The 21,063-nt window shown below is 43.8% G+C and overlaps 1 protein-coding gene across 1 annotated transcript in view; it reads right to left on the minus strand.

Moving 5' to 3' along the window:
- P2RX5 (purinergic receptor P2X 5) overlaps window positions 1–21,063 on the minus strand; it is a 559,306-nt gene that overhangs the window by 169,893 nt on the left and 368,350 nt on the right. Inside the window, exon 6 of the mRNA XM_078679950.1 lies at window positions 16,198–16,278. Coding sequence (XP_078536076.1) covers window positions 16,198–16,278 — 81 coding nt within the window. The remainder of the gene's footprint in view (window positions 1–16,197; window positions 16,279–21,063) is intronic.

A 21,063-nucleotide genomic window follows, 5' to 3' on the forward strand; every position in this document is an offset into this window, starting at 1 on the left:
AAAACTCAGGAGGAAGTAGGGAACTCCTTGCCAGACTCATGGCTTGAGGTAAGGCCTGCGTGAGTCCCCCACTTGGAGCCTTCACCTGCCATTGCATGGCCCACGCCCTGGCTCTTTAAACTGACAGCTGTCAGTGGCCTCTGTTGGTTGTTGTCTTTATGGGTAGTTTCCCTTGGGTTAGAGACATAAGTGTAGGGAGGTTAGATAATCACGCAGGAAAACGGATGAAGTCAGAGGAGCGTTTATTAGTATCCTCTCGTCTTTTTCTCCAAGTCAGTAGTACCCCAACAGTCCACCCAAGCTAAACTCCCCACATTCTACCTATTCAAATATCAATACAACAATCTCCATGCACGAGCTTGTCACGAGCTCCAACACACTTGAGAGCTCGTGACCGCTCATACGAACATATGTACATCCCAACACACCTTCCCCCCTTTAAAAAAAAACAAAAAAAAAAAAAAACAGATGTTCCTTAATTCATCATAAAATCACTGACTGTACAATGAACAATGAAAATGTAAAATACCAGAATTGTTTAAATTACATTAAGCATTCTCTGTAAAAAAAAACAAAGATCAAGAAACTAGTTCATCACAAAATCATTAAACCGAACAGGTAGACGATGAGAACGTATAGCTCTAGTATTGTTTAAGTTACATTCAGCATGTGTACGATCCCCATTCTCTCTTTGTTCCTCAACACCCAGAAAAACATTGCTGTCAACATCATCCACTGATTGACTGGTCCCATTAAACAAAGAAACTCTGCTCAAATTCCACACGGAACCACCATCAATCCTAATCGCATTCCTAAAAACTTCAATAACTTTCCTTGGACTTGACCAAACAGGAAACCCTTTACTCACACCCTCTTTCCTTTTAATGCGAACAAAATCGCCCACCTTAATAGAACGACTAGACGTAGAACCAATCCTCTTAACCATGTTATGTTTCATCTTATCCTTGTACAACTGAACCCTATGCTGAACAGCATCAAAATCTACTTTTAAACAATTTTCAAAACCAGCTAAGTTCTTTTTCAACCACCAAGGAACCAGCCTTGTACTAGGTTTCCTTCCTCTTAAAAGCTCAAAAGGAGTAACCAATGTTACTGAGTTAGGTGAGGTCCTGTAGGCCAACAACATGGACTGTAATGCCACTCTCCAATTCAATTTACCCTTGATAGAAAGTTGGATGGCCTCTTTGATCACACGGTTGAATCGTTCAACCTGGCCATTTGCTTCAGGATGGAAAACTGCAATCTTTCTATGAATAATTCCACATTTGACAAAAAACTGTTCTATTTCCTTGCTCACAAACTGCGGGCCATTATCAGTCACAACTTCCTGAGGGATGCCCTCTCTGCAGAAAACTTCATCTAAAAACTCTATCACCTGATGAGAAGTAACCTCTTTAACCATCTTGACCTCTGGCCATTTGGAATAATAGTCAATAAGGACAATACCAAAAGCTTCCTGTTTAGGCAAACAACTGAACGGGCCAATAATGTCTATCCCCAGCTTCCGCCAAGGTCCCAAAGGTAAATCAATAGGACAGGGCTCTGGACGTAAAGCAACTGCTGTTTTGTCACTGTTAGAACAAAACGAACAAGAACGCACAAAATGGTCTACACAAGAGTCAATCCCTGGCCACCAGAATGATTCTTTTAAACGTCTTCTGGTAAAAGATATCCCCAAGTGACCCTCATGAGCAATCTCAAGTAAGGTGTTCCTAATGGAAAAAGGAGGAATAATCTTGTCACCACGAAGAATTACATCACTCTCCACAGCCAGCTCTTCCTGAACTTTAAAAAAACCCATCATATTGCCAGATAATTTCCTCTGTTCTGGCCAACCATGTACAAGATAGTTTTTAACATTACTCAACTCCAAATCTTTACTCATCTCTTCCCTCCAAACATCCTCCTGCAGAACAAACTGTTCACCACACACCAATTTGACATCCTGAACAGTAAAAGCACCCTCACACTCATCATCATTAATCACTTCAGGAGGATTCGTGTCAGAAATCAATCTTGACATGCAATCAGCATGTACGTTCGCCTTACCCTGGACGTACTCAATACTGCACTGGAAAGATTGCAACCTTGACGCCAATCTTGCAAGACGTGCCGACATAGTCCTTCCACCACCTGGAGACATAAGATATACTAAGGGCTTATGATCAGTCTTTATCAAGAATCTTGTACCCCATAGGAAAGACCTAAAATGCTCAGCTCCCCAAACACAAGCCAGCAATTCTCTTTCTATGACAGAATAATTCTTTTCAGCATCTCTCAAAGCTCTCGACGCATATGCAACAACCCATTCTCTCTCACTATCCTTCTGTAAAAGCACTCCACCTAGGCCTGAGGAACTTGCATCAACCATTATAATACACTTCACACCAACCACAAAAGGTTTGAGACACGGAGCATTCACAACAAACATTTTCAAAGACTGAAAAGCATTTGTCATTTCATCAGTCCAAACGAACTTAACATTTTTCTTCAATAGACACCTGAAAGGGTCAACTTTAACTGAAAAATTCGGAATAAATTTAGCATAAAATTCAATGAGACCTAGAAAGGCTACTAGTTGTTCTTTTGATGTGGGCACAGGAGCATTCATGATACTTTTGACATGATTTTTCTTAGGTTTAATTCCCATCCCACTAATAGTGTGGCCTAAATATTCCACTTCTTTTTGCTTAAATTTGCATTTGTCAAGACGTAATGTAAGGCCTTTCTCTGCTAAAGCAGCGATCACACACCTTAAATTATTGTCGTGTTCTATGTCATCCTTTCCATGCACTAAAATGTCATCTTGGAACGCTACAGCGCCACTTAGACCCTCCAAGGTTTCTTTCATGAGCCTCTGGAAAACTGAAGCTGCACTCGCTAACCCAAAAGGCATGCGACAAAATCTGTATAAACCCTCAGGTGTGATAAATGCAGTTATGTTCTTAGATTCCTCAGCTAGTACCACCTGATGATAAGCACTGGTTAGATCTACACAGGAGAAAACTTGTGCACCAGCTAAGGTTGAAACCATTTCATGAAGATTGGGTAACGGGTGCGAATCCACCCAAATGGCACCATTGACACTGCGAAGGTCAATGCATAGCCTGAGCTCGCCATTAGATTTAACAGAAATTACAATAGGGGAAACCCAAGGTGACGATTCTATCGGTTCAATTATATTTTTTTTACATAAATCATTTAGCATTTCTTTAAGTTTGATCCTATAAGATAGAGGAACATTTCTCACTCTATGTCTCACTGGAATGGGTGGTTCACCGGGTGATGACAAAAATGATGGGGGAGGAACAATGCCAGACATATTATTTCAGTTGTTTGCAGATTTCAAGTCAGAATGCAAAAAAAAAATTGAAAAGAAAAAAATATATATATATATGTATATATTCTGAGCAAACGCTGTGAAGCTTGGAAGAGCACACATCCACTCTCTGCCATCCAGCATTTCAAAAGTGCAGCCCTCCGTTTTTGCTTCGTGTTATGGTTAGATCTGCCAACGCGTTTCAGGGCTCAAGGCCCCTTCTTCATGGGCTGAGAAGTCACACATGAGGCCAGCATGCGCAGTAAGTTGCTTTTATTATAAACCATCCTTCTGGCGATGGGCGTGTTTACATCCACTTGCCCTCGTGCATTCTGGGGGATGGAGTTTTTGCATACTGGAAACGTCTTCTTCTTTGAGTAAGTTCATGTGTGTTTTCCCAAATAGTTCTGATTAAAGTTTATTACTCTGAGTGAGCCACGAGTTTGCAATAATGGGAAGGTTTCATCAGCACATTGAGAGCGGCGCTGCAATGTCAAGTTCAGTCCCGACTGCAGTCTCCTCTCAGCTGTCGGTTGGAGTATCCTTCAGCTGACGGTGGTGCCTCTCCCCACGGTCACGCCCCGTGTAATGTAGTCTGAGCAAACGCTGTGAAGCTTGGAAGAGCACACATCCACTCTCTGCCATCCAGCATTTCAAAAGTGCAGCCCTCCGTTTTTGCTTCGTGTTATGGTTAGATCTGCCAACGCGTTTTAGGGCTCAAGGCCCCTTCTTCATGGGCTGAGAAGTCACACATGAGGCCAGCATGCGCAGTAAGTTGCTTTTATTATAAACCATCCTTCTGGCGATGGGCGTGTTTACATCCACTTGCCCTCGTGCATTCTGGGGGATGGAGTTTTTGCATACTGGAAACGTCTTCTTCTTTGAGTAAGTTCATTTGTGTTTTCCCAAATAGTTCTGATTAAAGTTTATTACTCTGAGTGAGCCACGAGTTTGCAATAATGGGAAGGTTTCATCAGCACATTGAGAGCGGCACTGCAATGTCAAGTTCAGTCCCGACTGCAGTCTCCTCTCAGCTGTCGGTTGGAGTATCCTTCAGCTGACGGTGGTGCCTCTCCCCACGGTCACGCCCCGTGTAATGTAGTCTGAGCAAACGCTGTGAAGCTTGGAAGAGCACACATCCACTCTCTGCCATCCAGCATTTCAAAAGTGCAGCCCTCCGTTTTTGCTTCGTGTTATGGTTAGATCTGCCAACGCGTTTCAGGGCTCAAGGCCCCTTCTTCATGGGCTGAGAAGTCACACATGAGGCCAGCATGCGCAGTAAGTTGCTTTTATTATAAACCATCCTTCTGGCGATGGGCGTGTTTACATCCACTTGCCCTCGTGCATTCTGGGGGATGGAGTTTTTGCATACTGGAAACGTCTTCTTCTTTGAGTAAGTTCATGTGTGTTTTCCCAAATAGTTCTGATTAAAGTTTATTACTCTGAGTGAGCCACGAGTTTGCAATAATGGGAAGGTTTCATCAGCACATTGAGAGCGGCGCTGCAATGTCAAGTTCAGTCCCGACTGCAGTCTCCTCTCAGCTGTCGGTTGGAGTATCCTTCAGCTGACGGTGGTGCCTCTCCCCACGGTCACGCCCCGTGTAATGTAGTCTGAGCAAACGCTGTGAAGCTTGGAAGAGCACACATCCACTCTCTGCCATCCAGCATTTCAAAAGTGCAGCCCTCCGTTTTTGCTTCGTGTTATGGTTAGATCTGCCAACGCGTTTCAGGGCTCAAGGCCCCTTCTTCATGGGCTGAGAAGTCACACATGAGGCCAGCATGCGCAGTAAGTTGCTTTTATTATATGCAGTTATGTTCTTAGATTCCTCAGCTAGTACCACCTGATGATAAGCACTGGCTAGATCTACACAGGAGAAAACTTGTGCACCAGCTAAGGTTGAAACCATTTCATGAAGATTGGGTAACGGGTGCGAATCCACCCAAATGGCACCATTGACACTGCGAAGGTCAATGCATAGCCTGAGCTCGCCATTAGATTTAACAGAAATTACAATAGGGGAAACCCAAGGTGACGATTCTATCGGTTCAATTATATTTTTTTTACATAAATCATTTAGCATTTCTTTAAGTTTGATCCTATAAGATAGAGGAACATTTCTCACTCTATGTCTCACTGGAATGGGTGGTTCACCGGGTGATGACAAAAATGATGGGGGAGGAACAATGCCAGACATATTATTTCAGTTGTTTGCAGATTTCAAGTCAGAATGCAAAAAAAAAAATTGAAAAGAAAAAAATATATATATATATGTCTATATATATATTTTTTTTTTTTTTTTTATCTCAATAAAATTATTAAATTTTAGTCACAACATACAATGTACGTGACTTTCGAAATAATAACAAGTTCCCTCATAAAACTGCAGAAAATGCACAATGGAAACGTAGTTGTTGTCAAATTGAACAAAGAACTTCTGACAAGGTCGGCCAAGAATCGGTAACTCTGCTCGTCACTAATGCTCCCAAAGTGCGCAGGCGTCAATTGTTTCAGGTCGACCAAGAAGTATTTTCCGCTCGTCTCTAATGCTCCCAAAGTATGTCTCACGTTTCACAGACGTCAGTACGTCTCACGTTTCACAGACGTCAGAGACGGCGCATAGAGTCAACGTCGTTCCTTGTGCGCGAACCCTTGCGCGGTACGTTGGCTCGTGAGTCGAGGAAACAATTTCAAATGATGCGCCCAAAAGTAAGTAATTTCTCCACGCTTTTCTTTACAAAAATGTAGGTTAAATCAGTTTTCCAAGAAATAGCCGCATCTCCAAGCCGCTTAGGAGTTAAATCCGCTTCCGCTTCCTTCAAAAACAGCGCAGAAGTTCAAAGCTGTTTTTTTTTTTTTTAGCTTCCCAAAGTAGTAGTTCAACGCTGTTCGGAGAATAATTCAGCTGCCAAATTACTAGCGCTTGTCCAACGCTATTCACCGCCTCATGTTGACGTGAAATATGGTAAAAAAATTATTTTCCATTAAATTTCTTCTAATCCTCTGATGCAGGTGACGAATCCCGCCCGTCGCCAGTGTAGGGAGGTTAGATAATCACGCAGGAAAACGGATGAAGTCAGAGGAGCGTTTATTAGTATCCTCTCGTCTTTTTCTCCAAGTCAGTAGTACCCCAACAGTCCACCCAAGCTAAACTCCCCACATTCTACCTATTCAAATATCAATACAACAATCTCCATGCACGAGCTTGTCACGAGCTCCAACACACTTGAGAGCTCGTGACCGCTCATACGAACATATGTACATCCCAACAATAAGATTGGCAGAAGTCTGAACCATGGGGTTGAATGGGCCACATCACTTTGTTGGCCATGGTGGTACTGCTTGCCCTCTTGGATGCATCTGTGAGCAAGTTAATATCAGGGGCTTCATAGATGGGGTCCATATATGAGGAGAAGAGCTTCACCTGGGCTCATATAGTGACACCTGAGGATAATGCCAGAGGGACACATTGAAGCTTGAATGGGCATAGAATTGGCAAGTGCCACTTCAAAAGAGGCCCACTGTTCACTGTCTAGTTCCTGAGCAGGGTAGTCCATCAATGTATTGATTAGTCTACCCTAGGATTTGGCTGGAGGGGGTTATGTTGGACCTGGCCATTTTTGCAGGGTCTCCCAATATTTGTGCCTTCTGTTGCTGTATCTGTTTTTGTTGGCATTAAGACTCTGTGCACTTCTGCCTTCTAACTAGTGGTAACGTGCTTGTGCTCTCTCCCTAAAACATGGTATCTACCTGATTGATACATTTAATCTACTTGTAAGTCCCTAGTAAATGGCATTACATGTACCTAGGGCTTGTAAATTAAATGGTACGGCAGCACTCATTTTACCGCTTGCTATAGCAGCCATTTGAAATATGTCTCCAGACTGCCACTTCAATCTGTAGTGAAGTTTCAAACTGCCATGTCAACAGGCTAACCTGAGTGATTCTAAGGGTCAGTTGGGTGACCTCCTGTGTGAGCTACAGGGACATAACAAGCTCTAGAGGCCTCAATGCAGCTGCCCACCTGACCTGATGCACTGGACCTGCCTGGACCTTCAACTGGACGTGCCAGAGCCCTGCTGACCTCTGCTGGAGTCAGTCCCTGATCCCCAAGATTGCCTCCCAAGGCCCTGGACCTTCGGCTGGCATCAGAGAGAACTCCTCCATAGCTAATTGAAGGTTCCATTAAATCTGGCGTAAAGCGACGCCTTGTGACGCAAAGCCTCGCAGCACAGCTGCAAGCTTCATCAGAACAGAAGTCGAGTGACGCAAAGCCCCGCAAAGCCTTTCAGCACAGCTGTAAGCTCCATTGGAACCATGCTGAACAAATCAAAGCCTGCGACACAGATGAAAGCCTCATTGGCACGGACGTTGAGAAAAACAAAGCCTCTCAAAGCAATGCAGCACAGACCTTGCATCAAGGAAAGAAGGTAGAACTCCCAGAGGGTCAAACTAGGTCTAATACCACGCCAATGCTCAATTGCAGTCAACCAGAACTTGTGACTTTCTACTGTTCCATCGCAACCAGAAACCCACAGTTTGGCCCTATTTTTACCTTAACCTTTTAAATTCAATATCGCTGGATCTACTGATTGGATTTTTCATTCTGGTATCATTTTATTTATTGGAAATTACTCTATTTTTTTTTATTGGTTTCAGATATTTCTTGTCTTGTGTTTCCAGTTCATTACTGTTTGTGTGATGCATAAATACTTCATACATTGCCTCTAAATTGAGCCTGACTGCTTATGTGCTAATCTACCAGAGGGTTAAGCACACGTTAATTTAGTGACTTTTGTGTTTCTTCCTGACAAGGATTGAGGTTGTTGCCTGAGTGGGACTACTATTCTCCTCAACCAGAAACCCAATTTCTTACACTCACTGATGTTCAAGCCCCAAGAGGATACATTGGATTAAAGGCTTATGGTTTCAGTGGGTTGCTGGAAAACATTCTCACAATCACAACTGGTTGAATGACTCCACCGTCACCTTTTGCATGAAATTGACAAGGCATGTTTCACAGATTGCATGAGGAGGCCTTAAAGCTTCTTATATTAGACGTCTCTGTGTCTTTTCTTCATATAACAATATTTCAGCCTATAACAGACTGGAAAACTGAGAGATGGGAAGATGGAAGCAGACAAAGTGTGGAGATCTATCTAAGGCAGTGGAAGATGCATGCAGAACTATAATGGAATTGATAAAAGCTCTAAACAGGATAAGTGGTGGAAGGAGCTTTATTGGTACAACCATCAACAAGGAAAGACAGCAACTGACTCTTCAGGAGAAAACATAACATTCTCATAATGATGTCAAGAAGGCAGAGCTAGTAAAGTTCCATTAAAGGGACAGTAACCACAACACATCCCCTTTCCAATAAATAAAACAGAAGAGAAAATGTAAAAGTCTTCATAAGAACTAAAACAGGAAAAGGATTAAGCTTAAGTCATTACGTAATCATTGAATTTCCGAGGAAGGTGTGAAGCCCTCCCAGAAACAGTTCTTTGATAACGAGGAGAAGAAGTAACACTAGGACTGCAGGAAGAACTGGAATTGTTATTGGGATAGAACTTAACAGCATCACACTTGGCCAATTTAGACATGTTCCAAGTGCAACCATTGTCTAATGTGACAACATTCTTTCTGATGGATACAATGGTGAAAGGACCAGTGAAGTTTGAAACACCCTTATGACCACACTTGGATGTTTTCACCAGAACACGATCACCTACATTCCACTTCCTGAGTTTGACATGCATCTTAGTATCATAACGTTGTTTATATTTCTGCTGATAATTTGTCAACGTTTCTCTCCTTCTCACCTCTCTTTCCACACTGTCATCACGACTCTTCTCAGGAAGCCAGGTAGGATTGAGTTTAGAACAAGCTAATCTACCCCTCAAGGCTTCAAAAGGAGACCTTTGCATGACAGCATTGGGAGTTGTGCGATGTGCCCACCACGTCTCCCTCAAGACACTGCTAAAGGAAACTTTGGATTCCAAAGCCCTCTGTGCACAACTCTTCACAACTCTATTCATCCTCTCCGTGAGACCATTAGCTTGTGGAGAGTAAAGAGCTGTCTTCTGATGTATAATGCCAAAGTCTTTCAAGAAATCATCCATCTCTCTGGAGGTGAATTGCACCCCATTGTCAGTGAGTAGGAATTTAGGAACACCCTCTGACCCAAATACTTCTTTCAAAAACTCAATCACTGTTCTAGAATTGACAACACTCATGCATTTGGAAACAACCCATTTAGAAGTAAAATCAACTAACAATACAACGAATCTTTCATGCGCAGGCATAAGTTCAAACGGACCTGCGATGTCCAGGCCCAATTTAGTCCACACGGCAACAGGAACTTCAACAGGTGACAAAGGAGATTGACTAGTGGTGCGTGATTTGTCATTGACAGCACACAAATGACAATCCTTGACAACAGTCTCCACCATGCTATCCATACCGGGCCACCAGTACCTCTCTCTAACTCGAGCTTTCGTGAGATTTCTACCTAAATGCCCTTCATGAGCTATGTTAATGACTCTTTCTCTCAAGTTGCCTGGAGGTACAACTCTGTCACCTCTCATCAAATTGTCCTGAATGAAAGTTAAATCATCCCTTACTGACCAAAAAGGCTTCAAGACACCCTCAAGAGTATCATAGTTAGGCCAACCATCTCTAATTACACCTTTAAGTAGTTGAAAACTAACGTCATCAGCCATACTCTGTGACCATTCCTCCTTGGAAATGCTAGACTCCAAAACCCAATTCACATAAACACCTTCTGTGACACAATCTCCTACAATAGGAAGACGAGAAAGACAATCAGCAGGTTTATTGTTCGATCCAGGAATGTACTGTACCTTAAAGTTGAACTCTTGCAATCTTTCACTCCATCTTTTCAACCTAGGTGTCATATGATCACTTTGATGACATGAAAAGATTTGTACCAGGGGACGATGATCAGATTTCACAATAAAAGGAATACCCCACAAATAAAATTTAAAGTGGAGCACTGACCAAAATACTGCCAACGCTTCTCTTTCGATACAAGAATAATTAATCTCAGCTTCTCTTAAGGCCCTTGAAGCGAAAGCAACAACAACCTCTTCACCATTCACCACTTGTGAAAGTACAGCACCCAAACCCTTAAGGCTGGCGTCAGTTGTGAGAATAGTTTTGAGTTTCGAGTCAAAATGACCCAAAGTAGGCATTTTACCAATTTCCTTTTTTACCAACTCAAACGCCTTTTCACAATCAGCAGACCAAGAAAAATGTACACCCTTCTTTAAAAGAGACCTAATGGGTTCGACAAGACTGGCAAAACCTTTGACAAACTTAGAATAAAATTCTGCCATCCCTAAAAATGACTTGACCTGATATTTGTCCACAGGAGTCGGTGCTCTTACAATGCTCTCAGCTAACTCCAGTTTGGGCTGAATTCCATTCCCAGAAATGACATGTCCTAAATATTTAACCGATTTTAAACCAATGCGACACTTTTCCTTTTTTACAGTAAGTCCACTCTCATCTAATTTGTTCAAAACAGACCTTAGTACCCTGTCATGTTCACCCTCATTCACTCCATATATCAAAATGTCGTCCTGAAAGAACATGACATTTGAAAGACAACCCAAGACCATCTTCATTACTCTTTGAAAACACGCAGCAGCAGAAGCTAAACCAAATGGCATTCGTAAAAAAACTGATAAGCACCCAATGGCGTGACAAAAGATGTAAAATGTCTGCAATCTTTATGTAATACAATCTAATGGTAAGCTGAGGAGAGATCGAGTACACTAAATACTTTCGCACCTTTCAAGGTACTAATGCTCTCAGCTATATTGGGTAATGGTTGTCGATCTACCCAGATCCATTAATTGAATCCGCGTACGTCCACACACATTCTAATTGACTTTCCACCATCCTTGGGTGTTAGAACCACTGGACTCAACCATTCAGATGATTCTATTTCTTCAATCACCCCTAAATTTAACAATTTTTAAATTTCACCCTTAAGTGGCTCAAGCATCATGTTGGGTACCTTTCTCACCTTGTGCACACATGGTTTGGCAGATTTTTTGAGGATAATTCTATGCTCAAAACCTTTTAGACATCCCAAGGTATCTGCGAAAACTTTTGGGTAATCAGCAAAATATGTCTCAGAACCAGATACATAATCTACTTGAGGAGAAGTAGAAACATGAAAGGACGCAGTAAGAAAATCTTCCTTTAACATAACTTGATTTTTTGGATCTTTTGCTCCTGGATCAAGGATAATCCCCAAATCATGCTGATGTCGCCATCCAAGAAGATTATCACCTCTGACAGCAACATAAACCTTACCAGAGATACATCTACCTCTGAAAGAAATGTTAGCTACAGTATAACCTAGTATCTCTATTTTTGACTTGGTATAACTCAAAGGAGAGATATCAGAGGGCAAGAGTTTAACATTCTCTAGACCAACCACTTCATCCCATATTTTGTTCCCAATCAAGGTAAAAGGAGATCCAGAGTCAGCCATAAGTTTGAATACAAACTTGTCAATCGCTATATCACAAAATGGCATGAATATGTGTTCAACATCAACCATACCTTCGCTAACATTAGAAACAATAACTGTACGTATAATATCAGAAACAGGTTCATTGGTTTCTTTCTTTTTACCAGACCTGCACACACATGCATAATGCCCTTTGATACCACAATTATTACAAATGCTGTCTTTAGCAAAACATTGAGGAAAATTGGAAGTGTGAAAGAAACTCCCACATCTAAAACAACGCATTTTTTGAATGGTGAAGGAACGTTGTTGACAAGAATCACGTTCTTTAGAAATAGTGGATTCCCTGGAGGAAGAAGGACGGGTTTCAGAAGAACTTTTCTGAAAAGATGGATTCTTTTGAGAAGGTTTACTCTTAGGTCCAACACCAACTTTAGCAACTTCCTGATGACATTCAGTGAATTCATCTTCTTCTAGCATATTTACAGAGTCAGGAGTTTTCTTTTTTTGATCGCTAACAGTTTGACTCTCATCTTCTTTATTTTTCCTTATTTCTTTGACCCATGTAGAGGTGTTCTCCATACCTTCTACAATAGCTACTGCATCTTTCAATGAAGGATTTTTTGCCAATAATTTTTCTTGCACTCTAGAACTGTTCGTGCATCGAACAAGTTGATCTCTAACAAGAGATTCAGAAAGATTACCAAAATCACAAGTGCGTGAAAGAGTTTTTAAAGCAGCAACATATGTTCCAACACGTTCATGAGAGCCCTGAACTCGAGTAAAAAAATCTATGTCGTTCTAAAACAACATTTATCATTGGTCCAAAATACTGCTGTAACATAGTCATAGACATTTCAAAAACATCTGCAGGTTCACCATCAGCTCCACCTATAGGTATAGTGTCCATACTATCATACGTATGTCTACCTTCAACATCCAAATTGTGTAATAAAATAGCTTGTTTTCTGAAAGCTGAAAATTTCTCTCCCCCAATAGCAACCAAATACGAGTCAAACAGGTTCCTCCATCTCTTCCAAGGAAGAATGGGTTCACCCTCCTCTGAAAGAAAAGGAGGAGGCTGTGACATGCTAGAAGTAGTAGCCATTATGAAAATAGACCAAAATACAAAAAATCTTTGTAAAATAACAGTGAAGAGTATTATGGCTTAGACGAGGAAGGAGAAAAATTAAAAACTATGATGAAACATGTAAGGTCCAATATCTTATCTTATGAAAAGTGAATACAATACCTAAATGCAGAATAATGAGTATTTCAAACTTAACACTTCACAGCTGGTAATTGAATAATCAGACAAAGAATGTGCTGTTGTGCACATCGACGATGAGAGTAGGCTAAACGTGGTTTCTTTAGATGAAATGCGCTGCTGTGCGCATCAGCGTAGATAAAGGAAAGTTTTTGTACAATATATCAGGTAGCTGTGCGCATCAGCGTGGTAATGAGACGATTAATAATGAAAATGCGCTGCCGTGCGCATCGGCGTAGTCAAATCTGTTGTGAAGGTAAACAATATGCATTGCCGTGCATATTGGCGCGGTTGTTAGGGAAATCCAATATGGCCGCTGCGTGGTGTCGTCATGCGTGGGACGTCAAGCGTCAAACGTCGGGGTCAGAAGTCAAACTGCCGGGAAGAGGAGACTCGTACAATGGTGCACAGACGCTTCAGTGTGCACTCGCGCAATGGCACACGCTCATAACAGGTTGGTGAGGAAAGCTGACGGCACTCGCGGAATGACACGCGATGTCACAGGCGATGGGACACGCGATGGCACACGCGATATCGTTCAAATAACAACAGAGTAACGGTAAGCCTTGGGAAGAGGGAATTACTTTTGAAAGTACCTGTTGAGCTATTTTTCGAAGTTGTGAGTTTTCTGTTGAAACCGAAGTCAGCAAGAATGCACAGCAAAGCCTCCCAATGTAGAATAAAGGGTTCCAATAGTAGTTCAAAACGATTAGTAAAACAGTCAGCCAAAACAGTTCGCAAGGTTTTAGGGAATTCAATCCAAGAAGGGCAGCAAAGTGAGACTGTAGAGTAAAGATCCAAATGTTGGAAAGCAGGTCCAGAATAATTATACTGAGTCCAGTGCCCAATGTAATCCAATGGCCAAAAACGAAACAAATTGAGAAATCCAAGTCCAAAGCAAAATTTCAAGAGTAGGGGAGTTGATGGTTGTAGGTGCTTGTCCCCAATCAAGCCTTGACCCTCGTCGCCAGTGATAAAAGCTCTAAACAGGATAAGTGGTGGAAGGAGCTTTATTGGTACAACCATCAACAAGGAAAGACAGCAACTGACTCTTCAGGAGAAAACATAACATTCTCATAATGATGTCAAGAAGGCAGAGCTAGTAAAGTTCCATTAAAGGGACAGTAACCACAACAGGAATCTATTTTGTTTGTTACATAGTTTAAATCTGTTACATCACTAATCACTTATGGTAAGACTACAGACTGAATAAAAGAAAGTACATATAATACTTATCAGTGTGATCGAATAAAGGAAAGTACGTATAATACTTTTCAGTGTGTCTTTAATGAAATCTCATTTTTACTCGGAACTCTAACTAGAAAATTTACCACTGGGTGGCTGTGCATGGCCTAAAGTGGAATCCTATCAAGTCAGTGTTACGTTTATTTTCCCATCATGTCTCCACCCTGCTTGTTGAGCAACGACCAGCTGAATCTCTGCTACTGGCATGTCCAAATCCCTGATGACTCCTCATTAGGGTCTAGGGGCCCGATGTAGGTAATTCTTATTTACCACTTCTTAAATACCGAATTTTACCGATTCGGTATTTAAGAAGTGGTAAATATGAAGGGGGGAGATGTAGGTATTTCCAGATGTGTAAATACCGAATCTTTAAGATTCGGTATTTACCGAATCTGGAAATACCGAATCGGTATTTCCTATTTATTCCTATGGGCTGTGAAGCCCATAGGAATCAATGGGCAATACCGATTCTGTAATTACAGAATCGGTAAATACTGATTTGCACAAGGGTGCAGGGGGTGTCACGTTGACACCCTCTGGCACCCCCAAAACAGGCTCGGGTGCCATGTGGCAGGCATACATGCCCTAAGGGCAGGTCTGCCTGTCACATGGCATAGGTGTGCATGCACACATGTGCATGCACACCGGAATCGGTATTTTACCATCAAATTGGATTTGATGGTAAAATACCGATTCTGTAAGGCCTCTGGGACTCTGAAGACTCCCACCTACATCTCGGTGCCTCAGAATCGGTAAATTTACCGATTTTTTTATTTTACCGAATCGGTAAAATTACCGATTTGGTAATTTTACCCATTCGTTAAAATAATGCCCCCTACATACCTGTCACCCATATACCGGTCGGTAACGGCCAAAAATACCGATTTTCGGCCGTTACCGACCGACCTACATCTGATCTGTGTTGAGCAGCAGTGGTCAGCATGGATCGGAGGTAGGGGAGTGGGGGCGTGAGGGGAGTCGAACGCAGGGGAAGCGAATATAAAAAAATAGAAAAAAAATAAATATTTACCTTCTCGCCTCGTCTCTCCTCTCTTGTCCTCCCACACTCGGCTTCAACAGGAAGGACACCCAGGCTCCCAGTCAGTCAATCACAACACTGCCTTAGTGTGCGTTATGATTGGTCTAATCACCGTGTTTCGACGCTCAGGCGCTGACTGGGGAGCCTGGGCGTAAACATGCAAAGTGCACAAGACTGTTTGGCTGTCCCGAGAGTGCCGGCCAAGCAGTCATTGTGCACTTAAAAGGGTGCTACCACTCCTCCCCTGCCCCCGCCCGTCATGCAAAGCTGTGGAAGTAGGAGAAAATAAAATGATAATAACGTGAGTTATTATCATTCTATTTTCTCTTTATTTCACTACTAAAAATCAGTCGGGCAAAGCTCCTCTGCCTCAGTGGAGGAGCTGCCACTGGTGATGAGGGTCTACTAGTTAGAACATATAGCTCTTTTCTTTTGGTTGCACTAAAGGTTGCTGATGATTTTACAAACAGAATACCTTATCCTAAACATTGATTACGATTGCCAAGTCCTTTTTGCATTCACGTCCTCTTGAAATTAGGCTTGAACTAACTAGTTCTCAGATACCTTTGCACCTGCTCATGATTGACAAATATTCTTCTGAAATAAAATCTAGTGAAATAAAGATTTGTTTGGATGGGTGAGTCATCAGCAGAGTATCCTCTATTCACTACTTTGATCAAATATTAGATATGCATATTGGTCTCATCACTTGTTTTCCTGGTGCTTTTAGACTAAGCGGCCCAGAACACATGAAAAACATTTTTTGTACTGCTCATAAGTTGTGAGTAAAAGGGGCACTTACTTAGAGAAGTTGAACTTAGGAAAGCGGATGGAGTTCTTGATGTATACCGTGAAGTTTTCTGCTTTTCCTAAAAGAGGTTCCCTGCAACCAAACACAAACAATAAAAACCCTTATACGTTGAGGAGGAAATACACGCACATGCAATGGTTCTCAGTCATTCACGAATGATAATTTGCCATGCCATTCAGAGAGCGAGTGATGCAGAGCATTGCTTGTCCCTTCGACCGCCGTGAAATACCCTGGTGCTCTATTTTGACTTTTAAAGGCCTTTTCTCTCAAACGTAAATAGGAAACGCAGGGCCAGATGTACGACCCTAAATTGCATGCGCTAACGGGTTTGCGACTCGTTTGCGCATGTAAAATGGCCCAGGGCCATGTACAATTCCTGAATAGCGAGTCGCAATTTATTTGGGACTCGCTATGTAGTAATTGCGAATTGCAATTAGGAAGGGGTGTTCCCTTCCTAATTGTGTTCGCAAATTAATGTACGAATGTTTTATGACCGAAATTGCGGTTGCAAAACACTCACAAATTACCGCCATCTTCAAGAGGGTGGTAATGCAGTCCCAATTTAGAAGGGGTCCCTAGTGGACCCCTTCCACTTTGTGACTGTCTCTAAAATATTATTTAAGAGCAGGCATTGGTCCCAGGGACCACTACCTGCCCTTAAAAAAATGATACAAAAAAAGTTTCTTTTGTTTGTTAAGTGCATCCGGTTTTCCTTTAAGGTAAACGGGCTGCATTTTTTAAAAAAAAACTTCTTATTTAAAAGCAGTCCCAGACATGGTGGTCTGCTGAGCCAAGCTGGCCACCATACCGGGGAGAGCCTGTTATTCCCAATGGACTCGCAAATTGTGAGAGGCTCATTAATATTAATGAGCATCACAATTTGCGACCCCATTGGGAATCGCAAACAGTGTTAAACACACTGTTGTACATGGCAAGTTGCACCTTGCAAATGAGTCACAATTTGCGAGGCACAATTTTGCATGGTGGTACATCTGGCCCAAAGACTTCCGAGGCCATGGAACTCTTAATGGTTTTAATAGAGGACTTTCAGGGCTAAAATGTTCGCTGTAGATCGAGGAGACTTGGGTAGGAGTAGTAGTATAGTTCCGGATTTTTAATCACAGTTTCCCTCTTGACGAAAATGGGTAAACTTCGGCAAATTAATTTATAATTCTGCACTTCTAGAAGCAGGCCCAGTATTTAAAACAGAATATCTACATATAAAATATCCTATGGCTCCTGATTGGCAGAAAAAGAAAACCATGCAGCAGTATTTTCACAGCATGGTCAGCGACTAGCTGCCGCCTCCCCCCCAATCCGGCACCCAACACCAAGGAACGTGGACACGAGACGTGTTTTACTTTTTGGAAGGCGGGCGCTAGTCGCCCGGCCGTATTTATTAAAGTATGAAATTAAAAAAGGGTTTTAATTGCATAATCAACAATGAAATACAAAAATCAGCAGGACATTCAGTTATACAATCGTTATCAACAAGTTTGAGAGCCTGACCTTAACAAAACTCTAATACAAGTTGTCCTAGCTTAAACTAAACATCCTACCTTGATTTTTGTACATTTCTGGCCATATGGCAGGGTCACTACCGGTGTCAGGTCCTACAAGCTGCGCCTTCCCCTTAGAAGTGCGCATGCGCAGTGTTACCCCGGGAATTGCCCGGTCTACGCCCCAAACTCCATTTACCCACTAAAGGAGGACCCTTACTCTGCGCCGGTGGCGTCATGAGTCCACGCGCGCGGGGTGGCTACCAGCCTAAGGAAAGCGTGAACTACTCCTACCCGCGCTCCTTTGCATATTACCTTGCCCCTGGAGTACTGGGAGTGGCCCGCAGGCCCCTCCCCCCGGGCGGGAACCTCCATAGGATGATGCCCGCCCCCTCAGACCTCAAATATGTGCTCACCGATAATGACCTTACCGCATGCCCCATACCTAATAAATACGACGACCTATGGAAAAAAGTCTAAAGGACAACTACACTGGCTAATAAATAACAGTATCCACGCATAGCTAAAGGGGAAAAAAGGCCTAACGACACATGGCATAAATTACAATTCGGTTCACACATGTTGTTCATAATCACAATATCAACGTATATCTACAAAGGGAAAAAAGGCCTAAAGACACATATCTTCAAATATAGTTCACTTCACTCATCACTTTTCTACAAAGCGAAAAAAGTCCTGACAACAGATCACAAAATACAACAACAGCCTACTCTCTCCCGCGGTCTATACTTATGAAACTTACCATTAGACCGGACATAACGCTGCTTAAACTTCGTACCAAGGGATGGTGGGTGGGAAACAAAGAAGCCCCGAACGCGGGGCACAACGTTCAGCGAGGGAGCGTCCAGGGACAAGGGGGTCTCCTGGGCGCTCCCTACCTCTTATTCCCGAGGGGCCGGGTGGCCCCTCCTAACGCCCGCCCCCCCCGACCCGGAACCAGTCCATTGATTCCGGGTCAGGAGGGGCGCCGGCCAATCGGCGGTGGGCCGCGCCCCCAGGGCACGCCCCCACCGTCGAAGGACCCGAGGGGAGAGGGGGTGAGGCGGTCGCCGCGCCGCCATGCGTGCGGGGGGGCCGAGGGCCCCCCCTTTTCACATGGTCAGCGACTAGCTGCCGCCTCCCCCCCAATCCGGCACCCAACACCAAGGAACGTGGACACGAGACGTGTTTTACTTTTTGGAAGGCGGGCGCTAGTCGCCCGGCCGTATTTATTAAAGTATGAAATTAAAAAAGGGTTTTAATTGCATAATCAACAATGAAATACAAAAATCAGCAGGACATTCAGTTATACAATCGTTATCAACAAGTTTGAGAGCCTGACCTTAACAAAACTCTAATACAAGTTGTTCCTAGCTTAAACTAAACATCCTACCTTGATTTTTGTACATTTCTGGCCATATGGCAGGGTCACTACCGGTGTCAGGTCCTACAAGCTGCGCCTTCCCCTTAGAAGTGCGCATGCGCAGTGTTACCCCGGGAATTGCCCGGTCTACGCCCCAAACTCCATTTACCCACTAAAGGAGGGCCCTTACTCTGCGCCGGTGGCGTCATGAGTCCACGCGCGCGGGGTGGCTACCAGCCTAAGGAAAGCGTGAACTACTCCTACCCGCGCTCCTTTGCATATTACCTTGCCCCTGGAGTACTGGGAGTGGCCCGCAGGCCCCTCCCCCCGGGCGGGAACCTCCATAGGATGATGCCCGCCCCCTCAGACCTCAAATATGTGCTCACCGATAATGACCTTACCGCCACAGGCCAGTATTGTTAACCGACGATCTGGCCTCCCCCTCTAGCCCCTGCCTAAGGACACATTCCTCCTACCCCAGCCCTCTAGCCAAGCCCAGATATTGTCAGCCCATAGGACATTACCCTCTTCTGTCAGATGAACCCCGTCCTTCAAGTAATACTTTTGACCCCAGATGCACCCATGAGGGATTGACTGTAACACGGGGGTTCGAAACAACCTATCCAACCGTGTGTTGATCCTCTTTACCGAGTGATTCAACGCCCTGACTGAATGACCCCCCCGCCACTGAAGTCGAGGTATTAGTTGTGACCATACTAGTGTGCACCCGGGGCAGGTCCTAGCTATCCAACCCGCTGTTGAGATAATCTCCTCAATCAAGATGCGCCTGCCCAGTGTTGCCAAATCGTTCTCCCCAAGGTGAAGTATCACCACTGACGGTGGAGCCCGCTGGCGTGATAACAGCCCTTGGAAGAATCCCCTAAACTCGTGAAGACTCAACCCTCCTCTGCCAAAGAACGTGATATTCAACCCTAGTTGTGCCGCCTTTTCCTTCTTGTCACCTGACAGGAAGACACATTCCGCTCGCTTCACATATGAATGACCGACAATCCAGACATTGTTCCTTGTTGTTTCTTGTTCGTTGCTCCGTGCCGATGAATATTGGCGGTGCCTGACGACAGATTCCTCCCCTGCGTAACAGGTCTGAGAAACTGTAAGAGAGCGGAAAAGAGACCAAGCGTGAGTGACAGGTAATCATAGCATGTCAATCCGAACATAACGTTTATAGCAGTCTGACGACCACCTCCCAATTGTCTTCACTCTTTCCACTGGGAGGCCCCCCGCCACCGCCTCAGTTGCTGCCCCAATCCTGAAGGAATGAGATCCAAAATCTCTAGGATCAAGACCCGCCTTTGTAACCCCTATTTCGAACACTCTCCTGAATTGGTACCTGGTCAAGGGGCTCCCGTCGGCGTGACAAAGCAACGCCCCGCCTGCTGAACCGACCCATAGTCCCATCAGTGATTCTACGTGCCTCACTGGGCAGCACGGGTTGGCGGGGGCCCGTTGTAGAACTATGGTGTGACCCCTACCTTCCTGGTCGGTCTTTGATTTCTGGATAGTCACCCACATGGTGTCACCCCTTATCGTCACCCCAGCCTTCTGCAAGCCACCTAGTATGTCAGACTTGGATCCTGCCACAAGTTCACTAATTCTTAGTGCCCCATAAAATGCCAAGGAGAATGCTGCCCTAAAAAGAAGCACTTCCCACTCTGAGTTACAAACACTCTCCAGCATGCCCAGTAAGGCTGTTAGCCGGGCCAACCCCATGGGCTTCCTCTTATCCTTCTGGTGTCCCTGAATACGGCGCCATCCCCTCAAAGCCTTGCGTATCATAAAGGTATTAGTGGGATCCCGGAAGCCCCTAGCTTGAGCGAAGAATGACACTGCTGCCCTATGTCTGGTTGCCGCTGCCACTGAGCGCCCCTCTTTGTGCATCCATTCTAAATAAGCTGCAAACCCATCCTCTTTCGCCCAAAGCACTTCCCACTGTGGCCCCAAGAAAGAACAATAAGACAGAAACGCCCCTTCGTA

The sequence above is a fragment of the Lissotriton helveticus genome, chromosome 3_1 (assembly GCF_964261635.1).
Source record: "Lissotriton helveticus chromosome 3_1, aLisHel1.1, whole genome shotgun sequence".
NCBI lineage: Eukaryota > Metazoa > Chordata > Amphibia > Caudata > Salamandridae > Lissotriton > Lissotriton helveticus.